At 41.0% G+C, this 24701-nt stretch overlaps 1 protein-coding gene across 4 annotated transcripts; it reads right to left on the minus strand.

The window, feature by feature from the left end:
- Window positions 1-8186: 8186 nt before the first annotated feature.
- On the minus strand, window positions 8187-11437 carry LOC147610996 (uncharacterized). Of its 4 annotated transcripts, XR_015263934.1 has the most exons (6): window positions 10928-11417; window positions 10646-10736; window positions 10276-10482; window positions 9790-9982; window positions 9413-9661; window positions 8816-9176 (listed from the first exon to the last, which is right to left on the minus strand). XR_015263934.1 is itself a non-coding variant. In XM_086785639.1 (5 exons), exons 3-5 carry the CDS (start codon window positions 10399-10401, stop codon window positions 9531-9533), a joined length of 450 nt encoding a protein of 149 aa, XP_086641765.1. In that variant the 5' UTR covers window positions 10402-10482; window positions 10646-10736; window positions 10928-11417; the 3' UTR covers window positions 8816-9530. The 4 variants fall into 4 exon arrangements, 2 of the variants coding, with proteins under 2 accessions (XP_086641765.1, XP_086641766.1); XR_015263933.1 differs by adding an exon at window positions 8187-8694 and having other exon boundaries at window positions 8833-9661; window positions 10276-10736; window positions 10928-11437; XM_086785639.1 differs by having other exon boundaries at window positions 8816-9661.
- Between the last annotated feature and the right edge of the window lie 13264 nt (window positions 11438-24701).

The raw sequence follows: 24701 nt of genomic DNA on the forward strand, positions 1-24701 counted from the left end.
TTGGGTTTTAGACTTTGTGGGTCTCAAGCCTAGCCGCTAAGGGAACATAGATGTGTTTCATCATTGTCACCCACAGACTATTTCATGAAATCGGTGAAGGCCAAAAAGCTAACACAAGAGCTACTCCAAAGTTCCTCTATGAGAATATGATTACCCGTTCTAGTTGCTCACTATAAATAGTGAGCGATCACAATACACATTTTATCAATGAAGTAGTAAGAGATCTTGCTCAAAGAGTTCCTAGTGGTGTATAGAAAGTTGACATCTTACTACCCACAAAAAAAGCCTCACCAAGATGGTAGAAGCATCGAGGAGAGATTGAGAGCACAAATTGCGGTCTTCTCTATGGGATGGCATACAAGGTGGGATGTCAACGACACATCTTTTTAGCTTACATTTGGGCTTATACAATCATTCCAATGGTACACTTGGCTCTAATTCTCCAAATTTATGGCTAGACATAACCTCAAGGGAAACCCTCTCACGGAGAGGTTAGTTGCCTTAGAGCCGCTTAGTGAGAAAAGCTTACGATTCGCGTATGGATTGATGGTTCAAGGAAAAGTGTATGGAGGTAGGAGACATGGTGTTGATGTATAGTGTCAAGAACACCAAACAAAAACTTAAGTACAAAGGCCACGGTTCCTACTGAGATAGAGATTTCTCCCCAAGGCACAATAAAGATAGAGACCCTGGGATGGGATTGAGATGGAAGGATACATCAATTGGATATCTCACCTAGAAATGCTCTTCCAAATCCATAAGAAAAAAGAGAACAAATGAGAGATTGATAATAAAAAAGAGGACAAATGAGAGATTGATAATAATAAAAATGGAGGGCATGCCTCAAAGTGACTATTCAACAAAAGAAGCCCCAAAGAAGTCGTCAACTCCGAAGTATACATATCTATATACATATGCAATCAATCTCTACATGTGGCCGAAATAGGAACACGCGTGGAACCCGCTTGATCATCCAGCAGTGTGGCTAGCCTTGATGGACATAGGGGCTAGCCCGAATGTTTTATATTGGGAGATGTGGACTTGGTTAGGCCACCCGCCCCTCACACCTTCTACTGATCATTACTATGGTAAAACAATTACCAATCCATCACTGTCGTCAATTATTTTGAAGCAAAGTTTCTTATTGGATCTAAACCTGCATCGTGCAAGTTTTATGTGACCCATGTAGGTACCATGAGAGAGCGCATCATCCTCGGAAGGGGATGGATCGTGGCCATGAATTACATGTCAGCTAACAAAGGACCGCACCGCTCGAGCTCCCCTTTAAAATGGTATCGTGCCCTTGGTGGAAGAGGTCACCACATAAACATTTCAACATCCCAAGTCTTGTCCTCCACTTACAAGCTACCACTTTTGATAGCCTCTAACACTATACAATACTCTCACCTTGTCCCTCGACCACCCCCTCAAATCACTATGGGGATCCAAAACCTCATCATGAAGATGAAGACCACCCCCAACCCTCAACCTCAGCAACCCCAAGGAGGTCACCAAGAAGGAATGGGTACCTAAGAGTACCTTGGCTAGTCAAGGAAAGTACGATGTTTAATGCAAAGACTTGGCGCACAGTAGCACAGCCACCATTTGGTCCAAAATTCAATCCCATGAGTGGAGATCTGCCAAACAGGATCCCCATGCCACATACTTCTACCCAAACCTCGAGCCTCGTTAGGAGCCCCGTTGGATCCCTGTCAAGCTACTAGAAGCCTAAGGCTTCTATAAAGGGAACCCATCCATTTGGGTCCCAAAAACCTTACCGTCTACACAAACCCAAAAGTCAAAAAGATCCAAACGACAGCCTCAATACCTAGTTCCACCTCAAAAGTTGATGCTTCATTGGGTCCCAATCAATTTTCTAGAAGCACAGGGGTTCTAGGAAGGAAATCCCCACATCTGGGTGCCAAGATCAAAGAAAACCGTGCCTTAGACCCCCACAAACGCACCCTCAAACATCAAATCCAAGTGGGTGTGAAGACCGTCCTACCTTTGCCAAAGTCTAAGCAAGAATGGAGAGCAGTGGTGGTAGTACCCCAACATGCATGGCAAACATGCCAATGAAGTGGGTAGAAGAAACCTTCGCCAAGCCTGTGTATGAGTTGCATCCTAGACAGTTCTGAATTTTGCTTAGCCCCCTAGGATGAAAAGTGTTCCACTTTGCCTAACAAGTACCCCCAAACCAGAGGGAACTACACAATCCCATGACACCCCCTTGTGCCACATCACGCTATAACATCAACTTGTTGTTGCTAGCTAGAAGGCCAAAGTTCAGACAAGCACACAAGCAGAGACGACCATGGTGTTGTCCAATATTTCTTCATGGGATGAGCAAGCGATTCTTTGCCCTCATTCGTTGAATGAGCATGCACATGGTAAGCCACAAACCCTAAATTCCCATGTGTATATATGTAACACAGTCCCCTAGTCAAGTGCTTAGTCAACACTACCTTCAAAGGGAATGATAAAAAACACAAAAACCTACGAAACAGAATTAGAAACGTCAAAATACAACTAAAAACATGCACATTTGCACGTGCATGCACCCATTAACGCATTGGCACATGCACTACATCCCATATGCACACATTCACGCATTTGCCATGCACACACACATGCACGTGCACCCACTCTTACACATTTTCACACCTTGCTTATTGCGCCCACATGTGCACACACTCTATACATAACCACACATTTGTGCACCTTGCTCATTGCACCCGCACATGCATACTCTTACACATAACCATGCACACGTGTACCCACTCTTACACATTTGCACACCTTGCTCATTGTATGGGCATGTGCACCCACTCTTAGATATTTGCACACCTTGCTCATTGTATGCGCATGTGCATACACTCCTACACATAGCCACCTACACATGTACCCTCTCTTGTGCATTTGCACACCTTGCTTTATGGCACCCGCATGTGCAAACATTCTTACACAACCACGCACACGTGCACCCTACATACTCATTACTCATGCAGGTGCACCCTGCATTCACATTTGCACGTGCAGATGTGAATGCAGGTGCACCTTGCATTCACATCTGCACATGCAGCCCTCCTATTTACACCGCATGCATGTGCACACCCCATTGCTCATGTACCCCCTCCCCCCATGCCCATAGACATGCATTTACACTGTGCCGGCGCACATGCATATGCACCCTATACACTTACACCTACACGTGTACCCATAGTCACTTGCGCAACCCATACACCTGCAAGTGTACCCACGGTCACTTGCACACGCACATGCACACCTTTGCACCCGCCTATGCACATGTGCACATACACTGCTCGTGCATGCATCTTTTCACACGCTTGTGTGCACATGTACCCCACACAATTGCACCCCTGCACAGGCACAAAGCCCAACCCCGTCCCCACCCTCTTTTTTATTGTTCCAAAAAAAAACCCTTCCCCTTGCTTTTTTATTTATCCAATTTATATTATCAGAAAAACCCTTTTTGCTTTTTAATTTTTCCATTCTAAACCCCAAAAAAAAGAAAGGTGCGCCTTGACCAACATGTCCTAACCTCCACTGCTGCTAATGTCTGCCCTTCAATCCAAGTAGTTCCTCCTGACCATCATCATGATTTCTATCATCAATGTGAATTCATCAACCATCTGCACCTGCATGATGAGGAGATGGCAACTTACTAAGCTTGGCATCCCAACACCACACAACTGCCACAAATGCAACAGGCTCAGGAGAGGCAAGAGTTTTTTGTTGTGGCATCCTCTACTCAAGCCGCCCATGTCCTGCTTCTTCACATGCGGTGATCTCATTGAACTTGCAAAGCTTAGAAAAAAGCTAGCCCTATCGGTAGGGTCTTGGGCGCTTGTCGTGCCCATGGGGAGCAAATGTAAGTACAATTTAGCATTCAAGCGATGCATGTGAATGTGCACACTTGTAGTAGGCAATGAAAAATTAAGTAATCCAATCCTAAATTGCTTGGGTTTGCTTATAAAAAGCTAATGTTGGTCACCTGCTTGATTGATGTTGATTTGAAAGTCGTGGTGTGGTGAGGACTACAAGGTTGCCTGGGAGGGATTTCGTTGTATGTTTGATGCTTGTTGAGGTGAGATGGATGGGTATGTAGACTAACCACCAATCCAATTTTGTATGCACTGCAATCTCTGTAGGCATACAAAGAAGAAAAGAGTGTGTGTGCCAAATCCAGCACAACCACTAGCAACTACCTGGTACACCAAACCCAACAACGGCAACAAGGAACAACCATCGCTTGACAAGAAACGAGCAAGAAATCGGCGTTGTGGCAACAAGCGACAGTCAATGCAACCCTGTAAGCTAGCTCTTTTCCTTCACTGACAACTGTCTAGGTACCTATCTAGGTAGGGGGATCATAGTGGATTGCAAGCCTAGTCTATGATTTGATCTATCACTTGGACCATCCTCAAATCAGTAGGCACCTTCCATGGCCTCATCTTTGACCACACCACTCATTTGATCCACACCGCCTTTATCCCAAATGCTCAGCAAATGCCAAGTCTGTCAAGTCGTAATGGCAGCCGCCCAGCTCCATTGCAGTTACTCTGGACATAGCCATGTGCAAAATCCATGCCATGCCTCAAACAAATGTAATAATCTTGACTCCCCAACAAAAAGGATATCAAGTTAATGTCAAAAAAAGCAACAAAGCGAGTCAAAGGAGGCAGTTGAGTTGGAGAAGTCTTCACGCTAGAGAAGTATATACACACAAGCACACCTTATGCCCATTGCCCATGCACATCATCTACATATTTCACTACAGGCATCACAATTTCTTCACTTCTTGCATCTCACCGCATGTACCAACACTTACACCTATAATTAACCTCGTCAACGCCAACCCTCCACATACATCACTAGATTGGGAGATATCGTAGATGCAAGCCTGGCCCATGGTATGACCCATCGCTTGTTGCAGAACCCTCGGCCTTGTAAGTTCTTCCAAAGAGTTTCATTGTCTGCAGCCTCTACTTTGACTCCAATTCCACACCACCACAACCTCGCTCTAGTTGACATTTTCACCATGAAAAAGCCTCATCTCTCAGTGTCACATTGTGAGAGCTCATTATACTCTCATGTCGTGCCACGAAGTTCCAAACCGCCATCTGTCGATTCCACCACAACCCCTCATCTCTCAACATCACACTGTGAGAGCCCATTATACTCTCATGTCATGCCATGAAGTTCAAGACTACCATCTCTCCATGCCACTTCCTCAACCATGGTGGTCTTGGTGCTCATTTTGTCATTCACAGGGTACGGACCGCTTCTCCCTCATGTTGACAAGTCCACACCACTTCCCCAACCAATGGAGGCCTGGCATGAAGAACCTTTACATTACCTATAACTTTCCATACTGCCTCGACACGATGCCTGCCAATCAGGGCTACTACCCAAATCTTTCCACCACTTTGCCTTGCATCCATCTATGGATCGGCCCCGAACCATACCACTCAGCCTCAACCGCCACACCTTCATGGCATATCTTGGACCATCCACACCTTCCATCCTGATAGCATCTTCACCATTGACTTGGATGACGCGAGAATGCTCACCATTAGGAATGTGGGTATGTTAACCACTCCATTGCTTAACATGGTTTCACCTCCCTGACCTACCGTAAAGCGCTTTGCCATCTTACCCACTCAAACGGCACTTATCTTTTGTAAGATGGCTCTAGAGCATATAAAGTTGCCTTACCATGCACTCAATGTCAAATAAGGAAAGTCTACGAACTCCGTGTATATAGTTGCTTAGAACTACGATGATTTTATAGTTTGGTCGGCCTAGTGTGAAAACTAGTCATTTGTATATAAGCCATTTTTTACAATAAGCAATACACAATCATTCCCTTGCAAATAGGTTTCTTGTGAGCTCCCCTTCTTCCCTCTTCTTCTTGCTTGCTTGCATGCGATTGGATTCTTACATGCTTGGTGGATGCTTTTTTGAATAGGTTTGATTCTAGGTGTTCCTCTTTCATTAGGTTTTTCTTCCCATGCTTTTTGTGAGAGAGAACCTTCTCTTGTTGCCTCCATCTAGGCATAGAGAGCTCTCCCTTCACCCCTTTGGCAAAGTAGCATTCCGGTGTGACAATGGAGTGAGGACACAACAGACGAGCTAGCGCACCCACATTGGGAAATTGCATTTGCAGCTCCAAAGGCAAGACCCAACGACACATGCTTCAGTAAGACTAAGGTAAGATCTTGACTTAAACAATCATGTTTTCTCCCAAGAAACCAAAGAGAGATGTGAGATATGCCGAATCCCATGTTCTATGCATATGTACATATCGTATATGTACTTGAAACACACCTTTGCGGTCAAGTACTAGGCGAAGATTTCATTCTTACGCGCTAGAGGAAGGGTGAGTGTAGCCAATTGGCTCGATCAAGAAAGCCACATTTACCCAAATTTATAAATGCTACCCTATTCGCCCCCTCCGTTCACAAACTAGCCGGCTTGTAGCACCCCTGTGGAGATGCCCATCTAATGCATTTTGCTACTATGTATGTGCCACCTATTGTGTGTTGTGGTGCAATTTGAAGAGGGTTGCATTTTTGTTGAATCTAAACGTCCTTATGCTCTCCCAAATCTCTTCTTGGTTATGTTTGAAGCACCAACATGGTGGCTTACTTGCTTGCTCTATTCAACCCTACTTGGTGCGTTTGGCCCTCTTTCTTGCCCTTTGGTTGAGCATCCCTTGCACACACAAGAGCTATCTATTATACAATTTGCAAGACATAGCTCAATGAAAACGTTGATTATGATGGGGTTCTTTGTGATGGATCTCCACACCCTTGTGAGAAAAAAAACTACATCCTTTCTTTCATCAAGACTTGGCGCTTTGATACCAACATAACGTGAGTGCTTGCAAAAGCGTGTTTATGGTTGATTGCAATTAGTACCTAATCAAACTTAAACCCATGCACAATAAAACGTTTCTCTTCATTATGCTCGATACACGATAGAGAGAGAGAACCTAATCTACCATGTATTACTAAAATGAAGTAAATACGATAATAAATAGAGATACTCAATGGTAGCGCTACTCCTAAGCTCTCAATGACTGAATGATAATATGACCAAGACCTAGATTTCTATTTACATGTCTAATGTTAATGAGTTGGCTACCAACCCTAATAATAATGTCCAACTACATGTGTTCACACAAAACCCCAATAACTCTATCGACACTTGGCTACTCATTGGGCACCAAGACAATGAACTGGCATAATAGCCCTACAAACACATGAATCCGACAATGTACTAAACCTCTGAGTTGACCAATGGGTTCATGTCACAGTCAAGAAAGTGTCCTTGACACATACTACATACGATACTTGATTCCTCATGTACATAACATGCAAATTTTTATAAGCAGTACAAGAAAACGTTCAAATTTTAGAAAATTTCTTTGATAATACTTTTCTGTATTTGAGACAAAGGGTTAACAAATTTTCCTAAAATGCTTTTCTTCCCACACTAGTGTGCCTATTAAAACCCCTTTTTCTATATAGCTATTGTATGCGTAGATCAATAACTTTTAGTTTCTTTTTTTTTGTAGAGGCAGGTTTTCTTCACATCATTGCTATTAAACTCCTACCATTTATCTCCATGTGTTATTGCAACTTAGACCACATTACAACAAAAAGACTTTCTGGACTTTCTGAGGTACGGGGCTACAGTGATCTACGTAGCTTCACTAACATTACCTAAACTTCACATTACTTCTTCCAACAAGCATTTTCATGAGTAGCTTATTGATGTTCAAGCAATATATGTACGTACTTGACAAGTCCATGTTAGTGGCAAAAACCTCTACTATCAATCTCTGTATTTACTGTTGTTGTAAACACACACATCTTCTTCAAGTACAAGAGCCCTACTTACTTTTAATGCAGTTTTGACAGACTAATTAATCAACACCAAACCCGACTGAATTACATTTTCAAACCTACATACGCTGGGATGATTGCTTCAAGTCCATAAGAATGAAATCCATGTAACAAATGCATTTGTATAAGGACTGGCATAATATCAGATACCGAAGAGCACTAAACTACGAAGCCCAAGTATGCCCTTGAGAACAATAAAGGTACAACTAGAAAAACTTGTCAACAATCTATAAGCAATGAAAAGACAGGAAATTAATAGCCAAAAGTAAATATGCAAGAAGGCACACATTGCTGAAAGAGGGCATCCTGGCAGAGGAGTATGAGCTCGGTGCCAGCGTTGAATTGGAAGAATCACTCAGTACGCCCCGGGGCTTGCCTGGCCCGAAGCAGTGTACAAGCTAGTGCTGATCATCTAGATGTAAAACAAAGGAGGTCAAGACAACTCACTAAAAGCACAGATAAAGATCAGGACATTGAGTACCATACATGCTACCCACCATTAGCAGATTTTTGCCAATTTGTGTCTCCCTCATTACAAAGGAAAGCCAACCGGCCCCAAGTTGGAGAAGTTGGAAGTCGGCGAGCAATTAAAAAATCTTTCTCCACGTTCTAGAGGGAGAGCAATGGCAAGCTCCCATGCCCCAGCTCCACAATGCCCTTCACTGCAGGGTCCAGCATCCTGCTTATGGTCTAGTAGCTGCAGGCCATGGGAAGGTTGCTGATGGTCCAGGCCACCTCTAAACCTACATGTCCTTGAAGCCTAGGATGCCCAATGTATGAGTTTCATCCTCAAAGGCAATGCGGTACATGCAGCTAGATTGAAGTTATTTTATAAAACCCAAGTATACACAAATTAAACATGCAAAAAAGATTTGAAAGGGGTATCAAAAGAATGTACTTCTGCTCGGATGCATAAAGGAGCACTGATTCTCAGGTAAGGCGATGGAAAGAATGTACTTCTTCTTGGAAACATAAGTCTTCATGATGATCCTTTAAAAGAAATGAACTCTTCTATGATCCAAATCACGGCATAGAAAACACCTCCAAACAAAAAGGAACACAATTTTACAGGAGCATCCTTACAGTTCTGTTGATGCAACTACAAAAAAGTAGCTGCAGAAAAACAGCTTCTAGAGATAGTCCAGCCCCATGTTCCGTCTAAGTTGCCAACTGTGTATCTTCCAAGGCACAACTTGGCTGCATAGGTAGTCCCACTATTGCAGAGCTGCTCGTCTTCCAAAGCTGGCACAGTGCACATCCTAATAAGTCTCCGTGTGAAGAACTGCCACTCAAGGGTTTACATGCAATTTGGAAAAAAAAAAATCTGCTTGAAGATATCCTGCAAAGCACAATGGCTAGCTTGCGTGGAAAAGAGTAGTGTGTCCATGGTGCAACACTCACATGGACCTACTGTATCACAAGCCATAGATTTCAACTTAAACTTGTCATCAAGATAATTTAACCACCAGATAAGATACCTATGTCTGAGAAGTTTTTTGCTGACCCCACCCACTTCTGCAGGGGAACAGACTAAGTGACCACCTTCACGATGGCAATTTGCAGCATTAAGAGTAGAGAGGCAGGTGTTAAAGCCCTTCAAGGATCGAATTTTAGAGACACCACCCTAGACTGGCGGTTCTTTTTGGCTACTTTCAGAAATAAACTTGATAAGCAGCAAGGCGCCCACCAAGGACTGCGAAACTGTTGTTCCCCCTCAAGGCATGCCACTGAAACAAGCACATAATTCCAAATATGAAACAGACTCGAGTGGAAAAATACACCTACAGAGAAATAATTGGCTCCATATAGTGTGTGCATGCAACGTGTGTGTGTGTGTGTGCGAGAGAAACCGAACCTTTCACTCGGCGAAGCTCTTTACATAGGGTGATGAAGTCTCCCCATTTCATATGGCAACGCCGTATAAACCGTAAGATTTGTTCTGTTGTGAAAGTAGATAGATTGTCAAGGTACTCCCCATTCACTTCATTCTTTCGGAATGCCTCTTTGTATCCCCCAAGGCCTATTACCTCCAGCCAAGCTCCAACATCCTGCAAAATGCATTTACAAAGGTCAACCTTGGTGCATACTCTGATTGCGAGAACCAACAAAAACCAATAGACGAGTGTATATAAGCACAAATTATCCAGCTAATTTCATTAGCATAATCATGATGATATTAAATGCAATTTGCCCAGATAAAGGAACCCAGTGCTTCAATGAAGTCTTAAGTTCTGCAATCATTTCCTTGGCTTAAGGAGATTAAATGACTTAACAGGGTATGACATTATACAAACGGTGATGATTCATAGGCTTCACAAAAATCAGCTCATGTGGAGCTCACCTCTGTTGTCCAGATGAAGAAATCCAATGCCTCAGGAGGGGGGCCTTGTTTTGTAATGCCCTTCTTGCCACTAGAAGAAAGTGGTGATATTTGAAAGCACCCATGTTCTGCCAATCTGGTTGACATTTTCAAGCGGAGAATAGGCTACTACAAGCTGGCATAATTAGGCAAATTGTGCCTTGATAAGTCTATTCCAAGCCCATCTTTCTGCCAGAACATGAATGGCAACCTTAATTAGACTGGACATGCTTCATGTTTGCATGATAGTTTGGAGAGTTAGCCTCGATGAGGGTGAGATTAGCGCCATTTTGTTTAATGATTTGCAGAATTGACCTCAATTGGACTTAAGGCGCCCACCACTGGGACTTACATTATCATGTGAGTCTGCCTTCAATGTTATTTTCCAAGCTGTTGCAGATGCGTGGAACTATATCTGACCACATGAAAGCTGAACCAGAAATCTGTCCACAAGCGCTGAGACCCACATGAGGAAAAGAAAGACCCACCCGAGGTTAACAGAAAAGAAAAAGACGCATCTGCTTGATCTCCCATAAACTGTGCAAACCGACCCACCCACCTACCCACCCCAACCCTAAACACACACACAGTAAAAAAGGACCCTTAATTTTGTTTAATTTTTTCTCCCACTAACCTGTGAGGGTAAGACGCTCCAATGTACAGAAATTTGTCTGATCGGGATCACGCAAGACTTTGCCTGCTGATGAAAGGGCTGGCGCTCTCTCTCTCTATATGCATCTTTGTCTGATTGATCGAACGACAGAAAGGGCTCTCTCTCTCTCTCTCTCTCTCTCTCTCTCTCTGCGCAGGAGGTCTTTATCTGACTGATCGCCCCAACAAAGGGCTTTCTCTCTCTCCCTCGGCTTTGATTCCCCCGCAGAAGCTCCCTCTCTTTCTAGACTCCCACCCTTCTGGCCCCTCTCTCTCTCTCTCTCTCTCTCTCTCTCTAGGCTCTGATTCTCTCTCTCTAGACTTCCCCGCCCTCGTGACCTTTGATGGATCACACAACGCCAAGAACCTCCGTCTTGAAAGACCTGAACATCCCACCAAACCATCAAATCATACATAAAAAAGAAAAGAAAAGAAAGTAATAAGCTAGAAAAGCAGACCACTTGGGACTCCGTTTACAAATGTCAAAAGGGTGGAAGTTGGTGAGTCCTTCACATTTTGGGCTTTTAGCCCAAGCACGTTTTTGACCCTTCCAAAATCAGTCCCCCATGATGGACCTTTGTTGAGACTTGAGTTTGGGTCCTCTTGAGGCTTATCCACCCCTCCAAAAGATCCCTTTGAGTGGCTCCAAAGCCCCAACACATAGCTTTCCACTTTCTCTCTTTTCACACTTTACTTTACCATCCAAATTCCCATCCCAATGTAGATTTTCTTCGCACTTGCGCTTCTACGCATGTGACATGATGCTCTCTCTCTCTCTCTCTCTCTCTCTCTCTCTCTCTCTCTCTCTCATGTGTATGTACGCGCATGCGCAAGCCCCAAGTTCATGTATGTGCCCCCCCCTAAGCTTATAGACTCATAGAACTTATTTTCTATTCGAATTTGCATTTTGACTCATGACTAGATTAAGACCTTTCACTAGTCTCTTGCATTATAACTCGTTCCATTGGTCATATTTTTGGCATGTGTGGGGGGAATGTGATCTCTCTTAGATTTTGATAAATCCTTGTTAATAGCCACCTTATGCCCAACTTCTCTAACTTCATTACTAGGGGATTTGTCTAGAAACAAATTGGGTAGAAACTTTTAGCCAATCGTTTCCTTTTCTATCTTACAAATTATAATATTAGTTTTTAAACCAATCCACTTCTTCCAGATAAAGCAATTTGACACCTACCTCTACTTGCCCTCCTAGCATACATAAGTTTCTCCATATTCAAACTAAGAAGCCTGGTAAGCTCATCGTGGTAAGAGTAAAATTATTGAAAAAAACTTAACTACATCTCAACTTTTAAGCATCTTGGATCCACTAATCTAATAAACTATCTAGCATGGAATGCCTTCTCTAACACATTTTTTATGTGCTTATTTGAGGTTTCAATATTAAATTGCAAGTTTCAATTTGTTTCTAGTTATATTAGCTTTGAATTCTTGTCCCCGTCAATTCAAATCATAATGCATTCACCTCTCTAATATTGGATACTACTATAGTTATGTTGTTTTAACACCAAGAGTGGACATCTCCTCAGTTAGCCACACTTCTGGCTTTGTACATAAATAATTATCTTAGAAAGCATCCAAAATAACTGGAATTTTAAAAAAATGGCATTTACATTGCCTTTTTGAAACTATAAATAGGATCAAGTTTCAATTTATTTGTTTTAACACCAAAAGTGACCATCTTCTTAGTTAGCCAAACTCCTTTGTACATAAATAATGCTCTTAGAAAGTGTCCACTTTAGCTAAATAACTAGAATTTAAAAAAGTATGGCTCTTATAGTGCCTTTTGAAACTATAAATAGTAGCAAGTTGGTATGGATATCTTCCTTGGACTCAGTAGCCTTTAATAGCATAAAAGAGCAAGTGGCATACTTAGATTCCTTCATTTGGTACCTCTAATGGTAGAAAAGCCTCACATATTCCCCCTTTTTAGCCGTGCTTCATTTGGTGCCTCTAATGATAAAAAAGCCTCACATATTCTCCCTTTAGACGTGCTTCATGTCAAAGTCCAAAAAATATTACAAATGCCGAGGGAATGGAAGATCTATGTTTTGTATAGCCTTGGCCCCTTTGTGTATACATAATGCATCTTTAGGTACATAACATATATGGAAATTGGACTAAGCTTGAACATGCTACATTTACTATGTGTTACTATTAGTGCTCATGTCATATGTCTTGGAATAATTAACATGGTTGGAAGTGTTTAGATGGCCTATTGCATTTATCAGCTCTATTTAGCATAATGGTTTACTCATGTACTCTTGCTTTAAAGTATTGATCTTTACATCCAAAATATTCAGCTAGTTTAAATAAAGAAGACAATGAAAGAGATCATTATAATCTTTAGATAGTTTGAATAACGAAGATAATGAAAGAGATCATTATAATCTTTAGATAGTTTGAATAACGAAGATAATGAAAGAGATCATTATAATCTTTAGACAACATGTGACAACTTTATTATTCCTTTGTGTTTAACAATGGTTATATATCTATTTCATTCTTACAATCCTCAATTGGAGCTATTTCGAGTGATTTAGATAAGCGATATCTTTTATTACCTACTCAATGCCATGTTAAAATACTTTACTTTCTTGGTTATGTTTCTATGAATTAGGGATTCAAATGGTTTCTTGGTTAACATATAAACAAAACGACCTAAGAAAGGGATAAGTACATTTAGATACTTTAACATGTTCTTCTCCTTAGCTTTTCACTTTATGTATTTTGAGATGATTACATATCTTTTTATCACAATGTAAGTCAATCACCATTTGCTAATTCGTACAAGGGATATTTTCAAGAACTTTTATGCATAATAAAAAAAAGAAGCTCATGTGCCATAACGATGTTTTCATGTACCTAATTTGTACAAGGGATATTTTTGGGAACTTTTATGCTAATAAAAAAAAGATAAAGATTGGAAGGTCAATCACTTGCTTGTGGGGTCTATTTCTAAAGAATTTCATGTGCGATGAACGATGTTTTCATGTACCTAAAAAATAGGTAATCACTTGTTTGTGGGGTCATATCAATAAAGGAGCTTACCTACCACAAAAAAAAAATCCCACTAATTGAGACTCAAAACTTGTTTACTTTTTTACATTGAGATGCAACATTAAGAAGCTCTAAATCATGTGTGTGCTTTCTTGAGTAAGAATTATTGAGTAAGAGGTGCATAAATCAAGAAGGTGGCATATTGATTCTTCTTTATTGTTTATATAAAGTATGCAAACTAGTTTTGAATATGGGGTTTAAAAATTGTTCATTCATTTCATTCGAATAATTCTAGTATGTTGAAAGCTTCACTTGTAGTCAGTTTACTTTGGGAACTTGGTTTTTAGTTTGGCTTTCTCAACTAAAACGCTTTATATATTCATTATTATGATAAGCTAGCCCTATTTTATTAGTTAATTTCAAGTTTGAATGTAACAAGGTAAAAACTATTAGGAGAAAAAACACAACATTATAAGAGGCTTTAAAATACTAAAGTGCACTTTATGGGACAAAGAAACTAAAAAGTAAAGAGAAAAAAAGAATTTGGTGATCCTAAGGGGATAAAGAGTGTATGAAGAAAAGTTCCCTAATGTTAATGTAGAAACTTTACAAGACAATGCTGAAATTACACCTAATTCAAGCACTTATCCATGTAAATACACTAATATATTGCTAATGTGTTGCTAAACTAGACTAAAGCAAACACTAGTCCCTTGAAAACCCTAATCCATGAGGAAAACAATGTTAAAAAACCTTAAAGCGAGAGTATAATGCTAAAACAATCATAAAGATGCCAAAAGCCAAAAGTGGAGGTAGCCAAACAAGTGATGTTCATACTCCATAATGCGTTTTAATACAAAAAGATAGGGTTAGGGCTACTATCTCACACCTAGACTATGAGGCCAAGAGCCTCTAGCTCATGCAAACTCCTAGAAGAGAATAGGGAAACTCTCCCTAACATTACTTGAGTATGAGGCCAAGAGCATCTAGCTCATGCAAACTCCTAGAAGAGAATAGGGCAACTCTCCCTAACCTTACCTTTGTCCTGATATAGACCTAACCCTAATCCACCAAATCCCACACTTGGGCACCATAAGGCCTCTTCTCCACACTTGGGCACTTCTCCACACTTAAGGTCTAAAGGTCCTTCCTAGCCATGTCCAAGGACCCTGGGACTTAAACCGTTTCATTGTCCCCTATGAAAAGACACAAAAGCCATGCTTCAATGAGCATTACAATACATTTGATGTTTTCATGACCACCATCCAATAATCATGATAAAATTATGCAAGAATGCATATGACAACGAGTATCCTAATAGGCCCTCACATTGACACACCTAGTCATGTGGCATACCCCTAACATCAAGCTCTTATCTCATCTAGATGCTCCACTTAACTCCTATAACTAAACTCAACCCATCATCATAAACATTCTAATCTTGGCTTTATACACACCAACCGGAAAGAGTCAAGAACAACTATAAAAGTCTTTTTGAAACAATGTTCAATTTGCATCATGTTGAGAATGAAGCACCACCAAAATATCCCGAAGTCCATGGAGAGGCTTACGATAAGGAAATTTAATAAAAAGGATAGTTTTTTTAATATTATGAGAGAGACACAAAAAAGGGGGGGAAAAGGAGGGCCAGGTAGGGGGGGGAGGTTTTAGAGTTTTTTTTTTTAAAGGATAGGGGGTGCTTGCAAAAATTAACAAGGGGGTTGAGTGAGGAGAACTTTAGAGCTATGAAGGTTTTTTTCATTTTGACTTTTTATCTGTTACATAGCCATGGCGGTCACCTTTAGATCTCTGGGGACCCCAACCTTCGTACTCTACTTGTAGTCTCAATAGCCTCATAGCTCTTTGTGCTTAAGGACATAGCCACCGGAGGCAAGCTGTGATGTTTACAACATACAATGACCACTAGCTCTTCTCCTGCTATACTACTACACTTGATAATGGCCCCTCCATATAAGGAAGATTGTTAATCCATTTTAGCAAAGGTTGTCACACCCAATTATATGCCAAAGCATGAGTAATCTCTATCAAATGTCAAAGATGGACACACCAAACTCATCTACAAACAAGCCATGAAGCAATGGTGTCCAAATCTTAAACTTGGACGGGCACCCGTAAAGGTTTGACAGATAATTAATGGTGTTTCCCACTCTAAGAGCGTGTGGTAGTGAGCTAGGATATGCTCCCTAGTGTTGTAATACATCGATGTATTATGAGATGAAGCAATGTACAAGCAATAGGCCAAATAGAAGCATTGGGTGCTTGCCCTGCCATAGTTTAAGTGTGTGTGAGCACTTATGGCCATGTATATAAGGGAATTTCTCTCATAATGCAAGTACACTCTCCCATTATGCAATTGAGCTTTCCCTCTTGCTAAACCTCTCTCTAATTCATGCTAGTGAGTGTGTGTGAGAGGAGGGAGTAGTATCTTGTAGTACAACGTGATATGAGGTGGAAGGAGGGAGTAGTGTCTGTAGGGCAACACGATATGAGGTGAGAGGGGGGGGGTAGTGTCCGTAGTGCTCCTATTACTAAAATCCACCCGTCATCATCATAAAGATTCTAGTCTTGGCTTTATACACACTAACCGACAAGATTTAAGAACAACTATAAAAGTCTTTTTAAAACAATGTTCGATTTGCACGATGTTGAGAATGAAGAACCACCAAAATATCCCAAGTCCATGGAGAGGCTTATGACAAGGAAATTTAATAAAAAGGATAGTTTTTAAAATATTAATAAGGGTGTTTAGTGAGGAGAACTTTAGAGTTACGAAGGTCTTTTTCTTTTTGACTTTTATCTATTACATAGCCATGGCGATCACCTTTAGATCTCTGAGCAACCCCACCTTCCTAGTCTCGATAGCCACATAGCTCTATGTGCTCAAGGACATAGCCATCGGAGGCAAGTTGTGATCTCTAACTCATGTATAAAAAACAAGCCATGAAGCAATGGTGTCCATATCTTAAACTTGGACAAGCACCCGTAAAGGTCCGATGGATAATTAATGGTGTTCCCCACTCTAAGAGCGTGTGGTAGTGAGCAAGGATGTGCTCCCTAGTGTTGTAATACATTGATGTATTATGAGATGAAGCAATGTATAAGCAATAGGCCAAATAGAAGCTTTGGTGCCTGCCTAGCCACAGTTTAAGTGTGTGTGAACACTTTTGGCCATGTATATAAAGCAATTTCTCTCATAATGCAAGTACACTCTCCCATTGTGAAATTGAGATTTCCCTTTTGCTAAACCTCTCTTTAATGCATGCTAGTGAGTGTGTGTGAGTGATATGAGGTGAGAGAAGGGAGTAGTATCCGTAGTACAACATGATATGAGGTGAGAGGAGGGAGTAGTGTCCGTAATGCAATATGATATGAGGTGAGAGGAGGGAGTAGTGTCCCTAGTGCAACGCGATATGAGATGAGAGGAGGGAGTAGTATCCATAGTGCAACATGATGGTGTAATAATGCTCGCGGGAGAAGGAAAATGGTAAGCTACCTGTGGCAGTGTGAAGCTTGGAGACCTCAAGGGTTACAAGCATCAACTAGATCCCCACCACGACACGCTGAGGTGAGTGGTTCCCTCGAAGCTATCTCTTAGCCTTAACATTTTTGGTATGGCTGAAACGGGGAGAGAGATCCCTTAGCTTTATCATTTCTTATTCTCTAATCTATGGTTTACTCATTTCTCACACTCTTCAATAGTGGAGTGCCACAAATGAGAGTGAGATTTGATGGTGAATATATGAAAATGGTGCGATTTTTACTTTCTTTTTGCTCTATTTTATGTGTTAACATAGATCTTAGATGCTTAATTTTTGCATGATAACTAGGTTTTTTGTTGTATTTGATTGCATTAGCATGTTAGCATTCATACTAGGTAGCTTAATCCACATAAAAAACAAAATAAAACTCTTGATTTTTGATAGTTTTTTGATTAGTGAAGTCAAGAGACAAAAATCATAAAAAATTTAGAATTTAGAGGGTAGATTGGGCTCGATTGAACACATGTTCATGATCTTCATGCTTAGGAGATTCATACTAGATAATTTGGTTAAGCAAAAACATTAAAAACTTTTTAAAAATCAAATTTCCAATTTTATGCAAAAACACGTTTTTGGGTAAAACGTGCAAAATCACGACCGTGATTTTGCTGTCATGATTGTGATTATCTTCCCGAGATTCTTGCCACATTTTTTAGGATTATGAGACCAAAAATAGTAAACCTTATCTTATCTTGATTGGCGTGATGCATGGCATGGGATCGCCACATCACCAATCATAGTGCCACCTTCACCGATCATGCCTTTGGAATCACAGGGATTACCACATCATACCTCTTGAATCATATTACGAGATGGCCACATCACTGATTATGCCTCTTGAATCACGGCACAGAATTGCCATATCACTAGTCACGGTGCCACATCACTGATCATGTCTCTGAAATCACAGCATGAGATTGCCATCACCAATCATGGTGCCACATCACTGATCATGCCTCTTGAATCATGACATGAGATTACCATATCACCAGTTATGCCTCTTGAATGACGGCACAAGATTGCCACATCACCAGCCATCATAGTGCCACATCACCCGATCATGCCTCTTGAATCACAGCACGGGATTACCACATCACCAATCACCCCTCTTGAATCACAACATGGGATTGCCACGTCACTAGTCATATGGTTGAAAAGATTGGGAGAGGAGAGAGAGCTTGAGTTCTTTTGCAAGCACACACTCACAAACAATGTATAACACATAGACAAAGATGGAAGGTTGAAATCTTCTTCTTCTTCTTACTCTCAAAAGAAGGCTACAAAATATAAGTGAAAACCCAACATGAGTACTAGAGTAGTATGTACAAGGAGGAGAGAGAGCTTGAGTTCTTGCACACACACACTCACAAACAATGGATAAAACACATACAAAGATGGAAGGGTGAAATCTTCTTCTTCTTCTTACTCTCAAAAGAAGGCTACAAAAGATAAGTCAAAACCAAATATGCGTACTAGAGCACTATGTACAAGCGATCCATAATGTGAACACGCTTAATAGGTGAGATGGCAAGATAAGTATGCCATAACTCGGTGGGTGGTCTATATAGGTGTAGTCTAGCTGTAGAGTCAGTGGCGAAGATCTGTCATGTCGGCTACCAAACATGCTAGTGATATAAATATGGATCAGTCACCCAGGCACATCGAGTGTCAGCTCTGGTTGAGCTTGACATCTCAACACTCCCTCTCAAGCTCAACCCCATCTCCAAGACTCCATGCATGTTGCGGAATCTATAAAGCTTCCCAGTTCTCAAGGCCTTGGTGAGAATGTCAACAACCTGCTCCTCTGTGCGCTGACGTATATAAGATCAATATCTCCTGCCAAGACCTTCTCTCTGATGAAGTGATAGTCGACCTCTATGTGTTTGGTTCGTGCATGAAATATTGGGTTCTTGACCAACTATATGCTACTAAGATTTTCACAATAAATGAAAACCTACCTGTCCACATGCAGCCCTAAATCTCAAAGTAGCTTGCATAACCAAGCTACCTCACATGCTACCATCGCAGCACCCCTATACTCTGCCTCCTCTGTACTCGACAAGGAAAGTGTCAGGCTTCTTGTTGCTCCAAGTAACATCACCACTCACAAAGGAAAATATAAATCCACTAGTATATCTTGTGTCCAAGATGCTACTAGGCCAAACTGCATTAGTATATCCATACACCTGCAACTCTATACTAGCCTCATAGAAGATACCATAATCCATTATGGACCCCACATAGCATAGTGTGCGCCTCACACCATCCAAATGTGGTTTTCGAGGAGCCTAAATAAACCGGTTCTTCAACCCAACTGTGTAGTTCAAGTCTGGCATATGGTGATCAACATGTAGATCAAGCTACCCACTATCTTCCTATACATAGTGGGATTCTCCACCAACACCTCCCTTGTATTCACACTCAGCTTGCCATTTTGATTTCAAAACATGTGGGTTCAACATCATCCTCAAAACATGTGGGTTTAACATCCTGCACAACCTTTACCATGTATGCATAACGGTGAGTTACATAACCATCATACATCAATCTCTGAACATGGGTTTTCACTCTATTCCACCTGTGTGGTCTTGGATCTATTCTTGGTGTCCTCATGGGCTACCTTAGCCTTCCTTACACTAGGTGTCCTGATAGCTGGAATCCTAAATCCCTTGTCAAGGCTCTGCCACTAGACTCTCCACCATCAACAAATGAATGCCTTGTTAAAATGTCAAGCATACCAAGGGGCTAATTGACCTTCTCTTTGCCTTTTTCGTGATGCATCTACTCAATTTGCAGGACTGAAATTCTAAAATAGCTTGCCACTGCATGGTCTATCAATAGACCCACTGCTAGAGAACTCTCTTGGTGGTCCACTCAATGACTGTGATTGTTGACCTACATTTTGTGCAATAGGATGAGTTGTGTCATCCCACATCTTTACATAACCTAGTTTTTCCAAGTTCTATGCATCCCATTTCGCATGTGGGTAAAGTGGCATTGTCTATGTAGGATGGCAAAATGAATTACATTTCATGTTCCAAATATTACAAAGAACCTGGTTTCTATTGGATGGATGGTTGAGCAGGGTCTGCAAATGAGGTTTAATCCTCAAGGATGCTATGTGGAAGACTTCAAAAATCAGTGTCGCTTGGTTGTAAAGGGTAACAAAAATGACAGGATGTTTACTTTGGATGTGAACATCCAAAGTAAAGGCAGCCATGTTTGTGCATGGAACATGTGTCGCTTAGTTGTAAAGGGTAACAAAAAATGATAGGATGTTTACTTTGGATGTGAACATGCCTGAGGTAAAGGCAGCCATGTTTGTGCATGGAACATGTGTAATTGCAGATATTGACATGTGGCACAAGCGCATTGGTCATGTCAATATACAACAACTGAAGTCTATACATGCCAAAATATTGCTACATGTTTGCCAAAGTCTAAGGTTAATGGTATGCATAAAGTATGTGAAGCATGCTAGTTTGGTAAACAGGCCAAAGATGCTTTCCCACATGAAAATCATGTCAATGAAAGGCCATTAGATGTTATACATTTAGATGTATGGGGATCGACCAAGACTGTATCAATTTCAAGTTACAAGTATTATGTTACATTCATTGATCACACTAGGAAAGTGTGGGTTTATTTCATGAAGGAGAAAAGTGAGGTGTTTGCTCACTTTCAGAAATTTAAAGTCTTGGTCGAGAAGGAAAAATGCATACAAATAAAATATCTAAGATCAGATGGTGGGGGAGAGTATTTCACCAATGAGTTCAGTGATTTTTTAATAAGAAAGCAAGGAATAAAATAGGTAGTTTACATGCAGGTACACTCCGCCAACAAAATGGTGTTGCAGAAAGAAAAAATAGGCACACTGCAGAAGTGGCACATGCCTTGATGTTTGAATAGAATATGCCACATTATTTTTGGGTAGAAGCAGTTAGCAACTACTGCTATGTACATTACACTACATTTGTTTATGGTATGATTCCTGGAAGAGAAGTTTACAGGCATAAAACCGGATGTGTCTCACTTGAAATTGTTTGGGTGTATTGCATATGTGCGTGTTCCCGATGAAGTGAGAACAAAGTTGAATCCAAAGACACATAAATGCATCTTCATTAGTTATGCTTTGGAGGAGCAGAAAGATTATAGATATTATAAGCCTTACACTCGTGAGATGCAAGTAAGTAGAGATGTTGTCTTTGATGAGATGAGTAGCTAGTATGCACTAGAAATGAAGGCAACAAAAGATGCAGATATAAGAAGTACTGATGCTTTGCACCACCACATGTAGAGTAGCAACAACATAACAGGTGCTTAGTGGACTTGGAAAGTCCTTTAGTAGTGGATCTAGCGTTAGTTCATGGTCAGGCAAGTTGAGGGCAGATGTCGGTACACATGTATCATGCAAAGGGAAAGAAAAGGTGGAGTAACCTTTTGTGGTGGGGCTGATTTGTTAGTAGGTCACTCGTATGTGGATGGTGACTCTAGTGGCTCTGAGCAAAGCCTTGATGAGGAGCTTGGCATTCCGTCTAGGGTTACTCCTCCTGTTGTAAGGAGAACTAGGGCTTTTTTTAGGAGACCTGGTAGTGATCTAGGTATATGTAGGTATGGGAGGGTTAGGTACCCTGTGACATGTTAAGACATGATGGATATATAGCCCATCATTATACTTACATGGTTAAAGAAATACAAGAGTTGGATCCCACTTGTTTTGAGTAGGCACTTGGAAAAAAAATGGGAAGATGCCATAAATGAGAAGATGGCAGCATTGGATGCAAATGCAACATTTGGGAGTTAGTGGCTTTGCCTAAGGAAAAGAAGGCAAGTAGATGTAAGTGGGTGTACAAGGTCCAGCATAACGTAGATTGTTCAGTGAAGGTATAAGGCGAGATTGCTTTATCCACAGACCTATGGCATTGACTATGAGGAGACATTCAACTCACTGTGAGAGTTATTATTTACTATGGCTATAGAAAAGGGTTGGTCTTTACATATCAGATGGATGTAAAGAATACCTTCTTGCATGGTGGTTTGCAAGAAGAAGTATACATGATGCAGCCACCAGGTTATGAGAGAAATGCCTCCAAATTCAAAAGCAATGGTCATGGTTGAGTTCGAGAAGTTCACTGCTATTCTCGATGTCAAACTTGAACCAGAATCGAGCTTGGATGGTAGGTGGGTCTTTTTGTAGTTCACATCTTTACCATGGAGCAGGCGCTTGGCCCTGAGGTGTTAGACCAGAGATGCTTGAAGTGTAGAAAAATGGTGTGATCAAAACTGCACAGGGCAACATTCCACTTACCAGAGTATGTCTCCCAGGTATTCTACAGGGGTAGTCAAAAGTTTCACCAACCCACAGAGGAGGATATGGAGTTCTATTTCGGCTCCAAAGGTGTAGGCAAGGAATACAAGCTCAACAATCATCAAGAAGCCCACAACAGACTGCATTTTTTATTTCTGATCGAGATGATAATTTTGACATAAGGTAACGTACATGTCAAAAAGAGCTATGGGTATGTATTTATATACATCTGTAGGAAAACCAGTTGCCTAGGCTCGAATTTTATAGCAACAAGGGGAATTGAAGAATATTGGGCCAAACTCAAGGACCAAGATTGGTCTTTTCATTTAGATGATGCATCAAAGAAGTTTTGTAGGTCATGCTAGGTTTGCAGATAGTTGCTCTGCGGGTGTATTTGGATTCATGCTCAAAGTCAAGCACAGTAAAAAGAATTAAGTTCAAGAAAAATGCTCTTACAGAAGGACCTTGGGAGGAGCAACAACAAAAAGCATCCAGTAAAGGCATAGTCCTTCCAGATCCAGTTGTACAACAACAGAGCTTTGTAGAGATTTGCTTTCTGGATATAGTTGATGAAATAAATCTAACGATGTTACAAGTTGCATTTAGATATCTCTCACAGTGTGCAAACAAAGCAGTAGAAGCCACAAAGGATGAGCTCCATAAAACAAAAGAATACCTGCAAAATCTTATTGCAATCAAATAGAGAGTTCAAAACCTAGAAGGAGAGTAGGCACATTTTAGGAGCATCATTGAAATGTAGGCTTGGGAGCTGTCATCACAAGTAAAACAAGATAAAGTGCAGATGCAACAAGAAATCCAAAACTTGTAAAATAAGTATACAAATGTTGAGCTATAGAGCCAACACCTTTTCGGCCAACATAATTTCATGATGGAACAACACGAAGCTCAAGAAAAGGATGACATGGCAACTCTGTAGGTGCTCCGAAGCAAAGTTAGTGCACTTGATGCGGCTGAAGATGCAGAAGTTTATGAGCTGTTAGCTAGTGAAGTTGAAACTTATGAAGCTCAGATTCATGAGCTTATAGATAGTTTTTATGCCGGATATATATAAGAATTCCAAAAGATCATTGAAATGACGTGCTCCCTAGATGCATTCCGACAATGACAAAATGATGATGAGTCCGGTGTAGGGAGATCCGACAGAGGAGCTAGACCATCTGGACAATCTAGTCCTATTCACAACATCCAGCTACTAAGAGACTACATATAGAAAGATCAAGGGTAAGTAAAGGAAAAGGAGACCATGCAAGTCCTTCTGAAGATCCAATGCTAGCTCAACTGAGAATGCAGCATGTCTTGATTCAAGAGCAAGTACGTGCATTTTATCATAATGCAGAACAACGCAAAAATGAAGCTGAACCCTTAAAATCGGCAAATCAACAAACTAGAGGAGCGCAATGCACAGCTGGAAGATGTAGCAGCTCAAGATTTAGTCAGGATCAATAAACTTAAGGACAAAGCTACAGCTCATAAAGAGCTCAAAGACATAGTAAAGAAGCTAGATGAAAATAAGCTAGATCTTCAAAGACTACAGCATGAGCATGAGGAATATGTCAAAGAAAGTGAAGGCAAGATAGGAGAACTCCGGGGTTCAGTGCAAGTGCTGGAGAGGGAGATGCAGAGATACAATTTGTATACTGGAGGCAATGGTGGACACATAGCACTCCAATATTTTGCCTCTTCCCATAGTGTGAAAAATCGTCACACAGCTCAACACGGATGTGTTGCCACATTAAACCAACAACCGCCAGATGATCAACGACAAAATGCAAAGTGATCAAGTCGATCTAAAGAATTTTCATAGAAGGGTCAGCCTTCCATTGGGAATAGCTAGACAAGGTGTCGTTACC

Source organism: Cibotium barometz, chromosome 48 (genome assembly GCF_041138505.1).
Source record: "Cibotium barometz isolate CiBa-2024 chromosome 48, ASM4113850v1, whole genome shotgun sequence".
Taxonomy (NCBI): Eukaryota; Viridiplantae; Streptophyta; class Polypodiopsida; order Cyatheales; family Cibotiaceae; genus Cibotium; species Cibotium barometz.